Below are 22,336 nucleotides of genomic sequence, written 5' to 3' on the forward strand. Positions count from 1 at the left end.
TTTTCACAAGTCAAATTATTAAAATAAATCCAAAATAAAAATTCCTCGATGCTTGCTAAACGATTTTGATACAGAAGAACCAAAATTATTTAGTAAATAATGAGGCTGGACCTTTTCAAAAATTCACCGTTACTGCCTTCGATCTAATTGTTCATTAATTCTTACATATACAGTAGACATAGGCCTACTTCTTGGTCTTTTTTATCCCTTTGTATTTTTAATAACGTGTGTTTATTTAAGTCTAAATTGTTTGTATTACTACTTTAACCACTTTTATTTCAGTGATGTGGGTCTGGTGATGTGTTCCTTGAACACAAAAATAAAATTTCATAATTATTGGAGTGTTTGTTTATAAATCTAAGAAGAAGCTTGTAAAATGTAGGTAGGTACATACCATATGTACGTATTAAATAAATATATACAAATTTAATGAGCACTCACGTGATCTGAGCTTGAATTTAGGTGCTATCTCGAGGGATGCGCCAACGTGATCTGAGGTCGGGAAAGTACCAATCGGAAATGCCCAGAGATCAGTGCGGGCTGGGCGAAAAAAGAACACCCCTCGCGAGATAGTACCCAAATTCAAGATCAGATCACTTGAGCGCTCGTATATGTTATCTTTAACTTAAGTACTACTAGTTATATACGTTTTATAGCCTAATGTAAACTTAATTATATAGCTTAACTAGTTGTTTCGCGCGGCGTTGCCCGTGTATAAGAGCTTCTGGTACAAGTTAATTATATTTCTAACGTCGATGTAGAGTTTGCCTTGTTGCAATGATCAAGGAAATGTGTAAAAGTGTATGTTTATAGCCATTATACATGCACATGTACTTTATTACAAAGTGGTCTAACACTTAAGTTCAAACTGATGTTTATTTTAAACACAAATATGCAACAACTTAGCGCCTTCAAATAGTGTTTGGCTACCTATTTAATACACGTAATTGTCTCGTAATTGCAGTTTGTAATGTGCAGGCGCTTTGAAAACTTTTATTTTGCAGTGCCGTCTGATGGCGAGTTACATCAAAGGGCATAGCAGAAGGTTTATACCTTCTCCGTGAAAAAATACATATACATACAAATAAAGGACATACAGACAAACATTCATTTCCATATACAGTATATACAACAAATAGTAAATAAATAGCCATAATGACTTGTAATTTTCACAGTACGTCAAATATAGTCTTTTCTTTCTAATAAGTTAGTATTTTTAAGTCCTTGGTAAAAAAACTTCTAAAAATAGTGGCCTCCAGATAATAACAAAGTACCAAATGATCTCCAAAAACAAGGACTTGGAAATCTTCTCCCAGAAAATTGTTGAGTTGTCAGTCTAAGTAAAATTTTTGTAGCTTAAAACAAACTAAGGGGTTTAATTGTAACATTCTTTCAAAATTTCTGGAGGGGCTAGAGCCCCCTGTCTGAATATGGAATAACCTACTGTACTTATCAATTTGATACAGAGTTTGGGTTTTGATAAACATCAACTATTTGTCATAAAATTTTCAATAAGTTAAATATTCTTCTTTTGAGAACTTAAATGTATAATTTTTTAGACTATGTGTTGGATCTACTGTGTATGCAATGTAGTAATAAGCCAAAAGTGGGATAAAAGGTATTGTCTTACGCATTCACAGCAAGGCCAGACGATAATATAGACCGGAATCCTGATACTGTGACATCAAGAGACCAGTTGATTGTGTTGGGAGTGGGGAAATTGCAGATTCAAAAATGGTTATCTTAGGCTTTTGAATGTTACGATTTTATCAATAATTAAGACAATCAGAACTATTATACTCAATTGAAATATTACACGGACAACTTAAAATATGTATTCTAAAACATATACACAAAATAGGTTTATTCTAGAACACTGTACTGTAATATTCAGTTGACATATTACAAATATTCATAATAAATAGAGTGATCTCTTAAAAATATATTGTAATATATAATGTGCGTTATTTTAATAACTATTATATATTTATGATATGTAAAACAATGTTTAATAATAAATTTACATTTTCCTTGTGCTCTTATCAAAATTATAACATTATAGCCTAGTTTTTTTATGTATAACAAACTAGCTGTTTCCCGCGGCTTCGCACGCGTCTCTTAAGCTTTGCCCGTATATTTCTTTGCCTTCAAATAGTGTTTGGATATTTTAATATACGTAACTACTGTGTTGTAATTGCAGTTTATAATGTGCAGGCGCTTTGATAACTTTTATATCTTGCAGTACAGCCTGGTGGTTAGTTACATCAATGGGCATTGCGTATAAACCTTCTACATAGAAAAATACAAATTTTCATAGTGATCGGTCCAATAGTTTCTGAGTCTATAAAGGACAAACACACAAACATTCATTTTTATATATTATGATTGCAGAAACAGTTTAAACAAAATTTGTCGTTTCTCTTAAGCTTACTCTATGCTTTAAAACTATAAGTGTAAAGAAATTTATATATAAATATATTTTTTGTCGCATTATATATGTTTACAAAGAACAGCTGATTAAAAATTTGAAAAGACTCTTTCACTTAATAACATATGTTTGCTGCAATGCATTTCTTACGGGTATTTCTGTAACCAGTGGGGCGGAATCCTGAATCGGGAAAGGGATAAAAAGTACCCTATAACCTTCTACAGATCAAGACGAACAAATTTTAAAAAAAATTAGGCGAATCCGTCCAGCCGTTTGTGAGTGATGCTGTTACACACGAACAGTTTCATTTTTATATATTAGATATCTATGCGACTACAGATGCTGTTTACATGTACTAGGGCTGATGGATGTGATGATTCCTAGAACTAGGTCACTGTCGGCATGGGCGTATAAAGGTGGGCTCAGGAGGGGGGCATAAGCACCTCCCACAGAATTTTGAAAGACGAACATAAAAATTGAACCCAGTAGTTCCTTTGTTTGAAGATGATTTTTGACGATGGAAGGATTGTGAAGGAAACAGGATTTTTCCGGACGTTTGCCATCGTTCAGTGAAACAAGAAATCAGTAACACTTCGTTTCGAGATCTGCAATCTGATCTCTTCTTCAGGTAAAGAACTAACTTAATACATAATTACAAACTAGGTTAAAATAAACAAATCTTACCAAAGCGTTGTGGCACGCCTAAGGCAGGAATCACAACCACCATGTTGTTTGTAAACTTCACTAAACTCTATAAACATGCACTTAATAAAAAACTATACACAACACTAATCATTAAAACTGAACTATGGAATACAGGTCACAATACGTCTTCATTCGTCTACTAACCACCTACGACTGCAGATCTCGAGACGTAGTGTTACTGATTTCTTGTTTCACTGAACGATGGCAAACGTCTGGGAAAATCCTGTTTCCCAGTAGTTCGTTTTAAGCTAGAACACATTTATGAGGTCTTAAAGCCCAGTAATTTACCAGGGGGAAGATTCCCGAGCCCCTATTTTGGAGGGTATTTTGGGGTTTTTTGGGGGCTCCTACACCACCCAGTGTGCCTCCCTCCGAAATAATTTCCTTTATGCGCCACTGACTCCAGACACAGGTCACCAAAATATAGTTTACCTATTTGTTTACACTTCACAGTCATAAAGCTTCTTGTTTTGTTTCCCAGAATAGATAAGGAAATCAAATCTCTGGACCACAACAATGTCGAGGAACTGGAGATAAGTATCCGCCACTACAGCGGTATCTTGCACAGAAATCACTACCTGATACTGGGCCTGAAGTACACACTGAGCCAGCTGTACGGCAAGTCCGCGGGTTATCTGATCCACCAGATGACAGAGGCCATGTTGGAGCGCAAGAAACAAGTTTGTGAAGACATTTTACAGATGTTTGACGTTCTGGAACCTGGCCTCACACGGACCAGAGGTAAAGTATGGCATACTTACGTGCTTCATAGTTTTAACATTTTAGAAATGGAATTTTCCACCCCCACGAATTATAGGCTTCGCTAACGCTCAGCCAACAATAATCTTACCTTGTGTGTGTAGTGTTCAGCAAAGAACTTTTAATGCATAATAATAGTTGCAAACAATCAAGACAAATTCAAACTGAAAGCACAATATTCTTGACAAAATCACGATAATTTGTTAATCTATCAATGCTTTTTCGTAAATAACGCACGATAACGATGCATTTAGCCACAGACACTACAGGTGATGTATGTTATATATATATATATATATATATATATATATATATATATATATATATATATATATAGAGAGAGAGAGAGAGAGAGAGAGAGAGAGAGAGAGAGAGAGAGAGAGAGAGAGAGAGAGAGAGAGAGAGAGAACTGTAAGCAACAAAATTACAAAACTAGGGTGATTTATTAATTAGATTGGTCAAGTTCCGTTATTTCACCCCATGTTTTTAAATCGCTACTGTAGCCACGGAATTGATTGTTTGAGGTGAACTAATCATTTCAACTTATATTTCTGATCAGCCCCTCTAGAATTTTATATTTTACTGATAGGTACTATCTCGAGGGATGTTTTTCTTTTATTGACATCAGCGCGGGGCAGCACCAAAGGTGCTGCCGAAGCCCGCGCTCATGGCCGGAGGCACTCGTCTCATTTCGATAACAAGAACAGTCTGGGCATGCCTGATGCTGATAAGATAAGACGTCGTCAAGGAAAACAAACAGTGTCTATCTAGTTTAGTACCTCCGTACTCATCTATGATCATAAATAGTTAAAACAATCAATTCCGTGGCTATAGTAGCGATTTAAAAACATGGGGTGAAATAACGGAACCTGACCAATCTAATTAATAAATCACCCTAGTTTTGTAATTTTATAGATTATCTATCTACGAGTTATAATACACAATGTGCAAGAAAATCATGTTTCCGTGATCGGTAATTTGCGTAATGCTTTCCTTCCCTTTACGCAGCAGACTCTCGGCGATGCACGGCCGTAAATATAGAAAATATACTGTCAAGCAGCCTATAATTAATTATGCAGCGGATTCAGTTGCTCTCGAGATTCGGTTTCAACACAAATATATCGGTGACTTAATCCGTGACTTTTCCGGGATTTGACTTCCGTGACCAGTAGATACCCTAATAAATAAATAAGTGAATTAAACATCGTGTCGTAAAGAGAAAGAGTAAATTATGTAACATAAAATCCTGCATCTACAATATATTACGCAAGATTATATTTTTACAAATTAGGATGATAAGACTATATTCAAGCAAAAATCTAAAACTCCATTGGTTAGACGATTTTTTATTTTTACTTCTTTGATGGGAACATAATTATTATATTTTACTCTGACTTAATTGTAACCAGTAATTAAGTACCGTAGTTAGAAAGTAAATCATGACTGACATTGACCTAATATGTTTTCCAGGATTAACCATGTATGAGCTTCATGCACCAATAATGGTTCTCACTATTCAAAGATTCGAAAACCACAAGATATCCAAGGGAGATCTATGCCGGAGTCTGAGGAGAGTGGCAGCTTATCTCCGAGACTGTTGCAAAATACTCAAATTTGAGTCTGACAAATCCCAGGAAGGCAGCATCAAAAAAGCTGCACAAGACGCCCTGGTTCAACTTAAAAGTTGGGAGCCAGTGGTGGGGAAAATGTTATGATATCCAATTTTAGTACTGTTCTGGCTTGTACATAAAATGTAAATATGATCTCACAAATTAACTGACTGTTTATTCTCCCTTATGGCAAAATAACATTTTAAAACTGCAATTTTTCAAATTGCACTTTAACACAGACTGCGACGGATGCAGCTTACTACTATCCTGACTGTCCTAAAGTCAGTACATAACTAGAGTCGTAGTGAAATTGTTAATCATGAAAACCATCATAAGTTTTCTTGAATGGTTTCCTTAGCTCAGTCAATTTCACTCATAAGAGTCAACTGTAGTTAAAATTGCTCAATTTTTACACCATAAGAACAATCTTAAAGTTCAAATACATTCGTGCCCTTAATTTTGGAAGGTGATTTTTAAGGCTTAATAAATGCACATCATAATATTTTTTAGGTTTTCTTGTAAAGTGTGTACTTTTTGAATGTTTATACAATGAAGTACAAAATAGTATGGAATTTTTCTGAACAATAAACAAAAATATTAAACTGAAAAGTTTGTTACATAGAAAAAAACTTTTCATCAGATTTATGCCATAATTCTACAGTTAAAATAAAGGGTGTGAAAGTGTTTAACAAAGAGATTTAACATTGTTTTATCGTATTAAACTCAAGATGTCTACCACACAGCCTCCTCTTAAGGACATAATATTACATGAAAGTACAAAATAGATTTACTCTTTAACATACTTTTCACAATAATCAGTGATTGGAATGAATCATCTGTTTACTCGAGTTGAATCACCACAAGGAGGCCGAAATATTTCAAGAAGGTTATTGTGTAAGCAATGTAAAGACGTGGTGTGAATGGAGACTTTGATGTTTGTTATGACCCGCCCGCACAACCCTAAGAACTAAAATAAAATTTATAAATATGAAATATTGCTACATTAAGGGTATACAATAAGGCGCTTTTGTCATAGTGAATGTGTTAATAAGTCTATAACTGTGTACGGTTATAAATAATGAGCAGTGGCGTATGTAGAAAACTATTTCAGGGGGGCTGATTCACAGGGTGGTTTAGAAAAAAAATTACACTCCAAAAATAGAGGCTTAGGAATCTTTCAACCAGAAATGTTTGAGCTTTAAGACCTCATAGATGTGTTCTAGCTTTAAACAAACTGCTGGGTGCAATTTTCATGAATGTCATTAAAAATCTTTTTTTTTGGGGGGGGGATCTTGAGCTCCCTGAGTGAATTTGGATACACTGAAAAATAGTCTTATTAAATAGCTTTTTGAATGAATTTTAAATCTTGAAAAATAAAATAATTAAGAAAGGTTTGCAACATCTGGCAATAACATTTTTTTTTTAATTTTCAGTTTATTTTAAATAGCCAGTATATTTTTATAAATAACTTTTGCTAAAATAATGCTATAACATATTGTGCAAAAGTTAAACAGTTTGCTTGTTAAGTTCTTTGTGCTTATAGAGGATTTTAATAGGTACGATCATTTATACAGATATTTTCCATCAGGTGTCAACAAACAAAACACTAATGTTGTGTTCTAAGACCTGAAAGTAGGTTAACAGTTTACTGGATTCATCATCTTGTATACTGATATAGTGGAACCTGGACAATACTAATCCTCACTAGCACAAATTTCTCAATAGAATTAATTTTTATGAATCTCTCTAAATGTTTAAGTACAGAGTCTAAAAAAACTTTATAACATGAGATAGAGTGGGTAGTAACATTAATATGATGAATTTTATCAGCTCAGGTGGAAATAACTGTCTACAACACGGATTTCTGTAACACTAAACCTTTGACATATCAAAAACCTTATGTGTCAAAATTTGAAAAGCACAACACGGATTTCAATAACACTAAACCTTTGACATATCAAAAACCTTATGTGTCAAAATTTGAAAAGCGAACAGTAACTAAGTGACAGATTTAGCCACGAAATTTCCAAATTTGAAAACATAATTGACTACACTTGGTTCAGTGCTTTTTTGTTTTTCGGATAATATTACATGTATGTCCACCTACAAGTAAGAAAGAAGTGTAGCCAATTGCACTAATTGTAGATTTTAAACACAAACCAAAAATGATCCCGTTGAAAGACAATACAAAATAAGACAGTACACTTTGCTAAAGCATTTAACATTCTACAGAGTAAATTTTAAAGAATTAATTGGAGTTAGAGGGCTGTCTATAAAGTACAGAAAGATAAAGTCTAGTGAAATTCTTAATGTTGATGAATATATTTTGAACTGCATAGTTAAAAGCATTTATGTATATAACTACTAGATCACTGGCAGCAAAATCAAGAGTGTAAGAAAACAGTCCGGATCCTATCCTGTACCTCTACCCACTAGAAGTCAACCTACTAGACTTCTGCCTTGTACGCTGCATCCAATTGGATCACTGGCAGCAAACTCAAGAGTGTACAAAAACAGTCCAGATCCTATCCTGTACCTCTGCTCCCTAGAAGTCAACCTACCAGACTTCTGCTTTGTCCGCTGCATCCAATTGGATCACTGGCAGCAAAATCAAGAGTGTGAGAAAACAGTCCGGATCCTATCCTGTACCTCTACCCACTAGAAGTCAACCTACTAGACTTCTGCCTTGTACGCTGCATCCAATTGGATCACTGGCAGCAAACTCAAGAGTGTACAAAAACAGTCCAGATCCTATCCTGTACCTCTACCCACTAGAAGTCAACCTACTAGACTTCTGCCTTGTACGCTGCATCCAATTGGATCACTGGCAGCAAAATCAAGAGTGTGAGAAAACAGTCCAGATCCTATCCTGTACCTCTACCCACTAGAAGTCAACCTACTAGACTTCTGCTTGTACGCTGCATCCAATTGGATCACTGGCAGCAAACTCAAGAGTGTACAAAAACAGTCCAGATCCTATCCTGTACCTCTGCTCCCTAGAAGTCAACCTACCAGACTTCTGCCTTGTCCGCTGCATCCAATTGGATCACTGGCAGCAAAATCAAGAGTGTGAGAAAACAGTCCGGATCCTATCCTGTACCTCTACCCACTAGAAGTCAACCTACTAGACTTCTGCCTTGTACGCTGCATCCAATTGGATCACTGGCAGCAAAATCAAGAGTGTGAGAAAACAGTCCGGATCCTATCCTGTACCTCTACCCACTAGAAGTCAACCTACTAGACTTCTGCCTTGTACGCTGCATCCAATTGGATCACTGGCAGCAAAATCAAGAGTGTGAGAAAACAGTCCGGATCCTATCCTGTACCTCTGCTCCCTAGAAGTCAACCTACCAGACTTCTGCCCTGTCCGCTGCATCCAATTGGATCAGTGGCAGCAAACTCAAGAGTGTACAAAAAACAGTCCAGATCCTATCCTGTAACTCTGCTCCCTAGAAGTCAACCTACTAGACTTCTGCCTTGTACGCTGCATCCAATTGGATCACTAGCAGCAAACTCAAGAGTGTAAAAAAACAGTCCAGATCCTATCCTGTACCTCTACTCACTAGAAGTCAACCTACTAGACTTCTGCCTTGTACGCTGCATCCAATTGAATCACTGGCAGCAAACTCAAGAGTGTACAAAAACAGTCCAGATCCTCCTATCCTGTACCTCTGCTCCCTAGAAGTCAACCTACCAGACTTCTGCCCTGTCCTCTGCATCCAATTGGATCACTGGCGAAAGAACTCAAGAGTGTGTGAAAATAGTCCGGATCCTATCCTGTACATCTGCCCTTAGAAGTCAGTCTACTAGACTTCTGCCCTGTCCGCTGCTGCATCCAATTGGATCACTGGCAGCAAACTCAAGAGTGTACAAAAACAGTCCAGAATCCTATCCTGTACCTCTACCCACTAGAAGTCAACCTACTAGACTTCTGCCTTGTACGCTGCATCCAATTGGATCACTGGCAGCAAAATCAAGAGTGTGAGAAAACAGTCCAGATCCTATCCTGTACCTCTACCCACTAGAAGTCAACCTACTAGACTTCTGCTTGTACGCTGCATCCAATTGGATCACTGGCAGCAAAATCAAGAGTGTGAGAAAACAGTCCGGATCCTATCCTGTACCTCTACCCACTAGAAGTCAACCTACTAGACTTCTGCCTTGTACGCTGCATCCAATTGGATCACTGGCAGCAAAATCAAGAGTGTGAGAAAACAGTCCGGATCCTATCCTGTACCTCTGCTCCCTAGAAGTCAACCTACCAGACTTCTGCCCTGTCCGCTGCATCCAATTGGATCAGTGGCAGCAAACTCAAGAGTGTACAAAAACAGTCCAGATCCTATCCTGTAACTCTGCTCCCTAGAAGTCAACCTACTAGACTTCTGCCTTGTACGCTGCATCCAATTGGATCACTAGCAGCAAACTCAAGAGTGTAAAAAAACAGTCCAGATCCTATCCTGTACCTCTACTCACTAGAAGTCAACCTACTAGACTTCTGCCTTGTACGCTGCATCCAATTGAATCACTGGCAGCAAACTCAAGAGTGTACAAAAACAGTCCAGATCCTATCCTGTACCTCTGCTCCCTAGAAGTCAACCTACCAGACTTCTGCCCTGTCCTCTGCATCCAATTGGATCACTGGCGAAAGAACTCAAGAGTGTGTGAAAATAGTCCGGATCCTATCCTGTACATCTGCCCTTAGAAGTCAGCCTACTAGACTTCTGCCCTGTCCGCTGCATCCAATCGGATCACTGGCAGCAGACTCAGAGTGTGCGAAAACAGTCCGGATCTCTTACAAAGATGTTTACATATTTCAAGGGTTCTTTGTTTAACAGAGATCTTTGTTTAGCAAACAATAATTTTGGGGAAAATAGTCATGAATCAACTCTTATTAATCAGTTGGGAATGTATTTCTTAAAGCTGTGTTTCATCGTTTAATACGAGAAAGTACTAACTGTTAATTTTCTAACGTTTGGTTTTCATCAGTGAATGTTTTATACTGTGTAATAAATAATCATGATTATTAAAATAAATCCAGTCTACTCTTCTTCGCTTTTCCCCCCTTGAAAATAATATTACACACAACTAACTGAGTACGTGAAAACAAGATAGTCCCAACATACATTAGATGCCTAGAGTTTGGAGATTTATCGCTGACTGAGCCTGTTGATATTGCCAACCAATTTAACTCCTACTTTACCACTATTGCAGAGGAGACATTGAAGGCGAATCCTGGAGAGGGTGGGTGGACATCGCTTTCAGTTCAAAGACTGGGAGGTGGAGAGTCCCAGTCAACATGGGCTCCAACATCTGGGAAAGAGCTACTTGGGATTATCTCATCAATGAAAAGCAAGACATCTACTGGCCTGGACGATTTCTCTTCAGTGATGCTCAAGTACTGCCGTTATGAATTATTGACTCCATTGTTACATGTTTGCAATCTCAGCCTTGGCCAGGGTCTATTTCCGAGTAAAATGAAGACCTCTAAAGTTGTACCCCTACATAAGAAGGGCAGCAGACACAAGTTAGAAAACTACAGACCCATTTCGTTGGTGCCTACATTCTCCAAGTTGATAAAGAAAATAATACTGGCAAGAATATCGGTCCATCTGGAGGCAAATAACCTACTTTTATCAGGGCAACATGGGTTCACCCAGCAAAAAGTCTACTACAACTGCACTCGCAGATCTTGTAGAACACATGATAAATAAGATCGAGGAAGGTGAAAGCGTCGTAGGTTTCTACTTGGACTTAAGTAAGGCCTTTGAATGCTTGGATCATGCAATGATACTGACTAAGCTTGAATACTTGGGCTTTAGGAACACTGCTTTGTCATGGTTTGCACACTATTTGAAGGATCGAGACCAACTGGTTAAACTTAAGCAGAGCATGAAAGGAATAAAGGTCTCGTATAGATCCAATAGACTCACTGTAAAGAGAGGTGTACCACAGGGTTCTGTCCTAGGGCCTGTTCTGTTTGTCCTCTTTACATCTGACTTTCCAGCATACATGGAACCCTACAGTAACACCATAATGTATGCTGATGACACGGTTCTTTTGATTTCTGGAAAGAATAGAGAGCACTTGAAGTACAGTCATACATTGCGTTGAATGTTGCTATTGAGTACTGTGCAGTGAACGACCTTGTTTTTAATGAATCAAAGACGAAAGCAATGACTCTTGGCAGCTTGAAAGAACAATTAATTGTCAGGATTCCCCAACCTGGACTCTGTAAATTCAGTGGAGCATCTTGGTGTTGTGGTCGACAACAGAATATCTTGGACCATGTTGATAAATTGTGCGCCAGACTGAGTAGTGCCATCTTTACAGTTTGAAGAATCAAGCATGACGGCACAGAGGATACAGTGAGAACAGCTTACAACTCTCTATTCGAGTCCTATCTCAGATATGGCACTGTCTTGTGGGGCGCTACGGCGGCGAGTGGCAACCTGGAGCGTGTTCTCATCATTCAAAAAAAGGTTATAAGAATACTGGCTGATTTTGACTGGAGACACAGCTGCAGGAGTGCTTTTAAAGAAATGGGAATATTGATAGTCACTAACATCTACCTGCTGGAAGTGATCTACCTGGCATTCTCAAGACAACTGCAACGCCACATGGACACTCACACCTACCAAACCAGAAATGCCACAGACTTTGCTCTGCCGATTCACCACAGTGGTTGCTTTCAATCAAAGCCTTCATATGCTGGAGGCAAGTTTTTCAACATCCTTCCTGACACAATCAAGAGAGCTGACCCAATTATCTTAAAGAAAAAACTTCAAGCTTGGTTGCTCCAACGACCGTTCTACACCATAAGTGAATTTCTGGACTGGCCAAATTTTACTATGTTAAAGCAAGTTCTGGACTGAAATTACTATTACAAATGTATTGTATTAAGTGACACCATTTTCAATCTTGAAGATTGTAAAATAAAGATATTCTCTCTCTCTCTACAATGTACTGCAGTTGCCGTCTGTTTTGCAGGGGATGGGAGAGCGGCCAGCCACTAAGACCAAGTCTTGACTGCTCCGTTATATATCTAGTAGTTACATACATTGAAAGTTAAGAAACAACTGTACTGGTGGCCATCTTGATTTAGCCTCATAAGAACAAAAACCTCAAACAACATTTAACAAAAACCTCAAACAACATTTTATACCCTTACTTTTTGGTTACAGAAGAGAAATTTCTCTTTTAAAACAGATGTTTCATACACATTCAATTTGTATTTTTAGTTGTGTCATCATCCACCTTACATGTTTATAATTAAAATATAAGTTTTGTCAATGAATTGGTTTTTTTACTTGTTAAATTCTAAAATGTGAAGCTGAAGTAGTTCTAAAATAGTATTGGGTAATAGTTTCTCTATTCTGCAGCCTCATGACCAATCTGGGAAGAAAATTTGATCCGAATAACATGCTAGGTACAACCTAGGTCTTAGCTAGAAACTATGTCCTTCTCTCAAGAACGTAGCCAGGAAAAATTTTTGGGAGGGGTTCCAGACAATAAATACTTTCCCGTAGTGGACAGAGAGTAAGGCCCCATTTTGTTTCGTTTCTTTGTTGTGAACGATCTTTCAGCAGTACATGTCGTAATACTGAATTTTTTAAATAATAATCATTTACTAAAAAGTAATCGAAAACTTTGAAAATTTGGGGGGTCCGAACCCCTTGGATCCCCTTGCTGGCTACAAGGGGCCCTTGCCTGGCCCCTTGCCATCTATGGAGATGCAAGTAAGGATTAAAGAAATGTCGACAAATAACACATTATAAAATATAAATATAATTAGAAATCCAAACTTATATATCTCTGTGTTCTAAATCTTTTATTTCCAAAATTGCAGTCTTGAGACGTAGTTTAATTATTTCCCTCCATATTTCCTGTCGATGGTCGGGATTGTGGATTCCGAGGCGAAAAAGTGTAGTTTCATTGAGCCTTATTAACGATCGGCCTGTGATGTCATGCTGAAAAACAGGATAAATATTTTGTTATAGATGTTATTATTTACTTAATATCTTATCTGCAAGGTTAATCAGTTTATTGATAACTAGACTGCCAAGCATTGTTAAACTATTTGTTACTGTACACTGGACAGAAAATTGCTTCAACTTGAAAAATCATGAATTTTTGACAATGTTGTCTGAACCGTTCATGGGTTAGATATCATTGGTACTCTCATATATAAAGAATTTTTGTCATGAATGTACATAAGTGAGCTTCTCAAGACGCTGTATGCAGACACAGATGAGTCGTTTATTTTTGTGAAGATTAGCCTAGGCTAAGCTATCACAGAACATAGTTCATTTATTTGCCACTAGAGCTGAGTGCATCACTCATAGCAGCAAAAACTTTAAATATTGTATTGCATAATTAACATGTAACTAATGTGTTACCTGATTGGGTTGACACAGATATTAATGTTATTTTCAATAAATTAAAATAAGTTTTGTAAAATAAAGATTCTGATATGAAAATTCGTTGTCTTTTTTTGTAACGATTTTTTGTATATGTTACTTATGTTTTACATTCTTATATTAACTATTTCAGTGTCAACAACCATGTGACTGGATGTTTCAAAAAAATATAAAACTAAATTTTTACATCACAGCTGATCATCAGAAGCAGTGATGAGAATCGACTATCAAAATGGCTGGTAATAAAAAAAAATGATACATTTTTATTTTAGGTGACAAATCAATAAACATTAGATATCTTGGAATAAATTGTTATTTTAATATGCTTGGTTTCATTGAGTGTGAGATTTTTTTGAGTACCTCTTTGAGTGTCAAACCTAAAAATTTCAAAGCAATAACATCAGATTTGATATTTTACATTTTACAAAGTCTTTGAGTACATGTTCGTATATACATTCTTGCATAAAACAAACATTTACCAATAAACACCAAAGTTATGCCATTTTATAATAACTGTATCTGTATGCAATTTGACAAAAATGGCACAGCATTTTGAGTAACGTCTGTAAAATAACCTTTTGGCACTTTTCACCAGTATTCTAAAAAAAGTCTGGTACAGTAAGTATAAGCATTTATTCATACATAACTGCAGTTCGATATATTTCTCAAATTACTGTAACATTAAAATCACACATTTGAAAATTTTTAACTCACTGCAGATGAATGTTTTTAAACTGACCTTCAGGTAGACGAAAGTCACAATAACTGTTTAATACAGTCCTGATTGGTGCTCTTTTTTGAAACTTGCTAAAATAGTTCCATTTATACCTATACATTTTTCTACAGGTACCAGGACAGTGTGAGGCTAATTCTTAGATGATGATAATGACAGCATAATGATGATGATAATAAATGATGCTAAGGTTGAGGGTAAGTGAGTGAAAATGTTCACTCTGCTTGGCATAGACCTTTTAATCAGTTAAAAACAATTAAACTTGGAAATCAGTTTCACAATTAATCGTTACCTGCTGGAATATTTCCCCGTAAAGAGGATAGTAATCGCTGCAATGTCTCCTTAACCACTTTTGTACATCAATCACACTCCACAGGAAGACAGGTCTTGGCCGAGCCGCTCTGGACTGGAAAATAGACAACAATGATTACACAACAACAACAACAACATTGTATTGTTGTTGGCTACTATACTAATAATTATAAAGAACCATGCTACTCGATAAAATACAATATTATCTTAGAGTAAGAAATTGATCATAAATATGATTATATGAGGATATACTTCTATAGGATGTACGGAACAAGCTGGAAATTAGCCAGGCGTTAGTTGTAAAACATTTTACACTAAATACAGCTAACAACTTAAACTACAAAAGTTGATATTTAGCGTAGTATACACTAGTTATAGTAGCCTAATGTTGATATTTGATTTCCCTCTCCCGGTGGAATTACCGCAACGCGCTTATGATGTTACGCGCTGGATACATCGGCTGCTCTGCCACAAAACACTTTCGTATCTTTCATTATTTAAACGACTCCATTCAAACAAAACTGTTACATATTGTACATATATGTAAAGATTATAAAATTCTCTATTACCTGGTGGCCTTTGAAAAATTATTAAGCTTATTTACTAACACACAAACGATAACTTGGATCTATCATTCTAATAGTAAAAATGAGTAAACTAATGACATATTAAAATGTAGCTAGTAAATCACTAGTTGTGGAAAGGTACAAATAGTTCCAATAATTCTGTAAGATATCATCACAAGTCGGGGAGGAATTTTGAAGAAAAACTAAATGAAAATATAAAAAATGTGTTTCATATATTACTACTAAATATAGCACTCTTAAGCATGCAAATGAACAAGGACGTCAATACTGTCGAGAGAAATTACAGGAGATTGCTCACAAGAGGGTTTACATTATATATACAATAGCTAGAGTAGGGCAGATGAGGAAGACTGACTTCTAGAATATTTGTTTGGAGACAGGAGTTCAATAAAGAGTGTGATCAGGTGGGATGGGCAGTTGTTGAATCAGTGATGTTGCCTAGGGTGAATCGTCCCAACAGTAACCTAGGTCTCTAGGGATTCCGGGGTGGGACACCCTCCCGGGATTATACATTACAAAATATATTACAATGGCTGACAACAATGATAACTAACGCAAAGATGATTCACGACTATAACATAGATCACATGACAAACGGTAAACATAGAGCAACAAATTCATTAAATTTGTTTATCTTCAGCTCTTAAATTTTACATACTACACTTTGTTACCAGAGGATAATTGCAATGAGAAAATAACACTGAAATAATGATTAGCATAATTCTATACTATTGCTGGTTTCAACTTACTTACTTTTACTACTACAGCCTACAAAAATATACTACAAATTGAACATTTCTATTAACATTTGAGACAATACTGGAAAGACAGAATAAACCACAAATAGTGATTCACAAATCAAGTAAATAAAGCAATACTCTGTCCCTGTCTATAATTTGTATCAGATGATATTAAGTGCTTAAATTAAACCCTTGATCATTTAATTGATTGATGGAATACACTTGGACAATGAACACATATCGCTGCCTGCATTCTTTTAGCTTTTGATTCACAGATAAGTTTTTGTTACTTTTATATCAGAAACAAAATTTTCAAGTTATTACAAATTAAACATGGAGTAATTTACAAAATCAATTAGCCTAGTTGAAAGAGCAAATGAAGACACTGTGGTTATAGCATTTACGTAGTCTGAGCTTGAATTTAGGTTATATTTTAAGAACGTTTTTTTCCCAAATCGTCCAACATTATCTAAGCACAGGAAAGTATTGATCAGGAAATAGGGTAGGGTACGAGAAGCGGACCCGGTTTTTATATCGAAATTGGCAAACGATATTACTTAATCATAACCACCGATATAATCAATCGATACTCATTAATTATTTTGAACAAATAACTTAAATAATCTATCTCAACAGCTGTAAACACTTTCAAATAATACACGTAAGGTGTAATATTTCAATTTTACATATAAGTAACATTTGATTATTAAAAATGGCAGTCAATTTTAGAAAACTACACGACATTGCTTTGAAAGATGATAAGACATGTTTTACGTGGCTTCAACATGTTGGACTCGTACCGAAAAATCCATCATGTGAAATTTGTGGGAAAGAAACAACTGTAACTGTGAGAGGAGCAAATATGGTCGTCTTCAGTTTTCTCTAATTTGGTTGTAATTCAAATTCAAACCTTTTAATTACCGTAAACAATATACATTATATGGTAAAAAGTCAGCCATTTAGTCTAAAATTTTTGCAAACATACCACAGTGTCACATTCATACATACATATTTTGCATTCATCAATTCAAGTCACTCGCCAATTTTCACCATTTTCAACGCCAGGGTCTATTTTCAAAATGGGTGGGTCTCCCAGTTACATGCCAAAAACTCGCCGGCATTATAAAATGCCATTGACGCTAAAAAGCGTTTAAGACGGGTTTTTAACGCCTTAGGCGTTGGTGCATTTTTTAATGGAAGCTGGCAATCTGTTGATAAAATGGACACCTGCTTGCGAAGGCAGTTCGTAAAACCACCGTTCTATGTTTTCCAGAACGGTAGTTGTCTCTGCCTCTTGTCTCATATCCGTGCACGTCACGGCCCCTCAACAGGGTACATTTGGACATACAGAATGAAACTGTTTCCAGGATGTACAGACAGGGCAGAGTCAACAGTTGCAAGTGTTTGAAGGCTGGTCGGCACGACTCTCTAAAACTCAATTTTGCAATTATTCGAATCACTTTCTTTTGAAGTTTGAAGGCTCTCAAAATTGATTGTTTGCACTAGAGCCCCACAACACCAATCCATAGGTAAGATGTGGGTAAATCAGACCATAATATGCCGTCATCAGTACTTGACTCGGGCAGTATTTGGCTAAAGACCTCATAACATAAATGCCTGAGGCTAATTTGGTACAAATTGAGTCGATGTGAGCATTCCATGTCAACCCTTGATCAAGGTGTATTCCAAGGAATTTAGTGGATTCTGTTTCTTCTAGATCGGATTCTGCCAACATTATGGCAGGCCCACACCCAGAATCTCCACTTCGCAAAGAGAAGTTCAAAAAATTGGATTTTGAGGCGTTTGTTGTGAGATTGAGACTTTGGAAGTGTTGGACGCAATTATTCAGGGTCAACAAAAGCCTGCTGTTTCCAACACTTCCTTTGATTTTCCATTGAAACAGAGAGTCGTGTCATCAGCATACTACGAGTCTCCCGTGCAGTAGTGATGACTCTATATCATTGACATAGACCAGGAAAAGAATTGGATCTGAGTATGGAGCCCTGAGGAACTCCATACTTTATTTCTATTGGTGTTGAAAGTTGGTTTGATATTTGAACCACTTGGGTTCTGTGGCTTATGAATGAACTGAGCCATGAAAGAGGCACTCCTCGAATGCCATGCGATTCCAGCTTGTCAAGCAGTATACTATGGTCAACACAGTCAAACGCTTTGGATAAGTCGAGAAACACACTTAAGGTGGGGTTTCGACTTTCTAATCCTCTACGACTCTTTCGACTAGACTCACTACATTGCATCTACCGTCGATTTGCCCTTTCTGAAGCCCCATTGGTCATCAGAGAGCTGGTTTGTGACTATTAAGAAATCCAAGCATTCTTACCAAAAAGAGTTTTTTCAAACATTTTGCTCAGAACTGGCAAAATGGAGACAGGCCGATAGTTATTGATGGAATATGGGTAATCCTTTTTTTTAAAATAGGAGTTACTTTGGCCATTTTCAGAGTGAGGGAAAAACTCCTGTTTGGAAAGACAAATTCACTAGTTGAGTTAGGGGGCTCAGAATGTGATGGGAAACACTTTTTTATGAGCCACATGGACATTAAATTAAGATCGGTTTGATTTTTTAGCTGGGAGCTGTTGGATATTTCGGTTAGCTCTTTCTCAAGAACTGGCGCCAACATCATAGATGCTGCTGGGCACTGTCTTCACGTTTGGGTAACTTGGGGCTCAGACGGCCGAGGATCCAGCCCACAAGCAACAGATGCAAAAAAAACCCGTTAAACTCATGGGCAACTTCGGCTTCGTCCTGCACCAATCTATCTCCAATTTTCACTTTGATTTGTTTTGGAAGTTTTGGATTTATTGTTAATGATATCCCACACGGTTTTTGGAAACGTTTTTGGAAGAAAGAATTTTACTCGAGACATCATACAGAGACAGACTCGAGACATTTACAGTAATAATTTGTTTGATCACTGTAAATATTAAATTATATTTTAATTTAAAACATATATATGATTGTTATTGAGAACTATAGATACTATTATATCGATTGATAGTCTAGGATTTGAGATGCGAATATTAGGTATCGATGATTACATTCTTCGATATAAAAAACCGGGTCCGCTTATCGTACCCTACCCCAGAAATACTCCTAGCCACGGACTTTGGTGCCCCACTTATTACAGTAAAAAATAAAAAACATCCCTTAAGATACTATCTAAAAATCAAGTGACTACCTCAAACCCTCTTATGGTAGGACAATATTAGAAGAGTCACGGCACATAGATGATGAATGAACATCTTATTGCTGCCTGTATTTGTTTTACGTTTCATTTACAGTTAAGTTTTCATTTATATCTTGCTTTTATATCAGAAACAACACGATCAAGTTATTACGAACCAAACATGGAGTAGTTCAAAACATCAAGTAGCCTAGTTAAAGAGAAGATGAAAACTTAACATGCTACTTTGTATATTTTTTAGTATAGGCTATTTGGTCTAATTTGCAAAACTTAATTCACTTTGATTACCATAATTTGTAACTCAGTAAATTACTCAATCATCTAGTCTTCTTTTTTTCTAAATGATTTACAATTTAGTTTTTATATAAGCCTTTACTTATTTATGATAATCTAAATGACTTAATTATTGCTAGCCTAATTTTGCAATTTGGCCAAAAGACATTCTACCATGGCTCCAAAACCCTAACTTTCTACCATTTCAAAAATGATAATATAAGTCTAAATATATATTAATATATTTTAAAAAAGGGTGTAGATAGGAAGTTAGAAAGGACTTACTTTAGGTTTGTTGGAATACACTGTTTCTTCAACCATCACCGCCAATATTTATTTATTTGTTCAGGTCAACACCACTTTAAAACATTGCGCTACTTTACAGAGCATTAGTTTTTAAAATATATCACATTTATTTCAAACATATATCACCTACACAAAAACTATGATCGAATAATAACAATAAACAAATCTCACTGACAGCAGATAGATAGGGTTAGTAATTATCATCGATATTACTACTTCAGTACTTCGATTTCGATACTTATACTAGTATCGATATACGTGATTCAATTCATCTTCATATAGTAGAGAATCTTTATTCCATAAGCATGGAGCTTAAAAATTGAGCTATTTGATACAAAGAATAAACAAAATATTTACAAAATTACACGTTTTAGGTCAGCCTTTCTCAACAACGAACGGTCAATACATTTTTTAGATATTTAGGGGATGAACGGCATCTTTATTTAGTCAATTATTAATGCAAACGCTATTTACAATTTATAATCTTGACAGTGTAAACAGTAAAACGCTAACAATACAAACAAATAGGTACCAATCATAATTAAAAAAAACACAATATTGCAGTTTTATATCAAAAGGTGTGTAATGACATGGCAAATAATAATAAATATGAAAACTATAATATGTGACAATATTATAGAACTAGTAAATATTGGGGTACTGTACAACCGGCAATTAGTGTTAGTAGATAGCACTTATGTTGTTTCTCTTAAGGGGCATCACAAAAAGTAGTCTTCACATTACGTCTCTAATAGCGCTCATTGCACTCAAGCCTTTCAACAGATTTTTACTTGTGCTCCGAAGGCCTTTAGATTGTAGCTAAAAAAATTCCGCATGCTGTTGCATCACTTGCTGTATTTATAAATTAAAGAAATGAAAATAATGTATTTTTAGATGTAGTAAGCCAGAAAACAATTTTTGGTGAACACTTTGAGTATTCACAACGTTGTGCGAAATAAGTAGACGGAATGCTTTCCAAAAGTTCAGAACTTTCGATAACTGATCTCTTCAAGTTGGTGCTTATTTTCCTCGGTACAGACCTCAAGTGATATCTTAATATACGTGATATAAAATTCATTACTTTGTTTGACTTGTTGCAAACTCTGAATATGTGCTTTTCAGTGTAGTGTGATATTTGTAATTACGCCAAGATCCATTAGAACCATAATACGCTCTGGAATCACGCCCCTCTCATATCTTGTATAAGATATTCGATTTACATTTCTCCAAATTCAAATCCATGGTTAGATCATCAGTTTATTATGTTGTCTTGTTGTCTATGTTCTGTAGTATTTGGAGGACTTTTTATAATGTCTGAGGATTTAATTTGCAGGACATCTTAGGTCGTCTGCGAAAAGTTTATATTTACCAGTTGTTACGATTTATACTATATCATTGATAAATAATTTGACCACAAACGGGAAGCTTGTGGTAACTTATGACATGGCAGTGATGGAACTGGAGACAGGAGATTTGTAACGAATTACTAACGGGTGATCAGATAGAAGCACACATTATCTATATGTAAATAAATAAGTTATAACATCGAAAGCACAATACCAACGAAGAAGCTATATTTCGAGACAACAGCATCCTATATTAAATAATCATATGGTAATTGACAAAGATTTTGCAACTTTTTCTCAACCTCAGCTACTTGATTAAGTCATATACCCTATGAAATGTCTTTGCAATCCTTCTTCCCATATTAGTCTCTCCATGATTTTAGACAATTGGTCCTAAAGTAGAAACAATTTCATACAATTTATTTTAAGGCCACTTTGAATGTACAAGTTTAGATAGAATTCGCCGTGTTAGGACCGAGAACAAAGAACAAACCAAGCTATGTTACCAGCATTACATCGACCAGATCGAGGGAGCCAAGCAATGCAACATGTAAGCTTTTTGGGTTCATATGAACCACAACAAGAGAACCTCTGTAACCAATGCTTCAATGTTCCTTGACGATATGATTGCTGAAAACCCACAGGACATTTGTAGCCTTTTTGCCATGCACTTTTCGTCAGTATTTAGATTGCCCCGCTTGCTTCTTGTGATGACGTGATCGTGATTTATTCTTTTTTTAATGGTCTCTCTCTCTGTCACATGTGAAAAAATCCTCTCTGTTTTGGATATTGGTAAAGAAGCTGGGCCAGACGGAATCCCACCATTAATATTAAAGTGTTGTAGCAGCGTTCTTATACTTAACCATCTACTTAAACAAGCTTTCTTGCTCAAAAATTTAACAATAGGAAATTATC

The 22,336-nt window shown here is 36.1% G+C and overlaps 2 protein-coding genes across 2 annotated transcripts in view; one reads left to right on the forward strand and one right to left on the reverse strand.

The window, feature by feature from the left end:
- The window catches only part of LOC124363226 (SET domain-containing protein SmydA-8-like), a 32,107-nt gene extending 26,443 nt beyond the window's left edge, over window positions 1-5,664 (forward strand). The window contains exons 7-8 of the mRNA XM_046818393.1: window positions 3,615-3,874; window positions 5,363-5,664. Coding sequence (XP_046674349.1) covers window positions 3,615-3,874; window positions 5,363-5,607 — 505 coding nt within the window. The 3' untranslated portion in view covers window positions 5,608-5,664. The remainder of the gene's footprint in view (window positions 1-3,614; window positions 3,875-5,362) is intronic.
- Window positions 5,665-13,264: 7,600 nt separating this feature from the next.
- On the reverse strand, window positions 13,265-20,329 carry LOC124363227 (protein aveugle-like). Its single transcript, XM_046818394.1, has 3 exons — window positions 20,055-20,329; window positions 14,945-15,058; window positions 13,265-13,469 (listed from the first exon to the last, which is right to left on the reverse strand). The coding sequence occupies exons 1-3, from the start codon at window positions 20,088-20,090 to the stop codon at window positions 13,305-13,307; spliced, it is 315 nt and encodes a 104-aa protein (XP_046674350.1). The 5' UTR covers window positions 20,091-20,329; the 3' UTR covers window positions 13,265-13,304.
- Window positions 20,330-22,336: the final 2,007 nt, after the last annotated feature.

The sequence above is a fragment of the Homalodisca vitripennis genome, chromosome 5, assembly GCF_021130785.1.
Source record: "Homalodisca vitripennis isolate AUS2020 chromosome 5, UT_GWSS_2.1, whole genome shotgun sequence".
Taxonomy (NCBI): Eukaryota; Metazoa; Arthropoda; class Insecta; order Hemiptera; family Cicadellidae; genus Homalodisca; species Homalodisca vitripennis.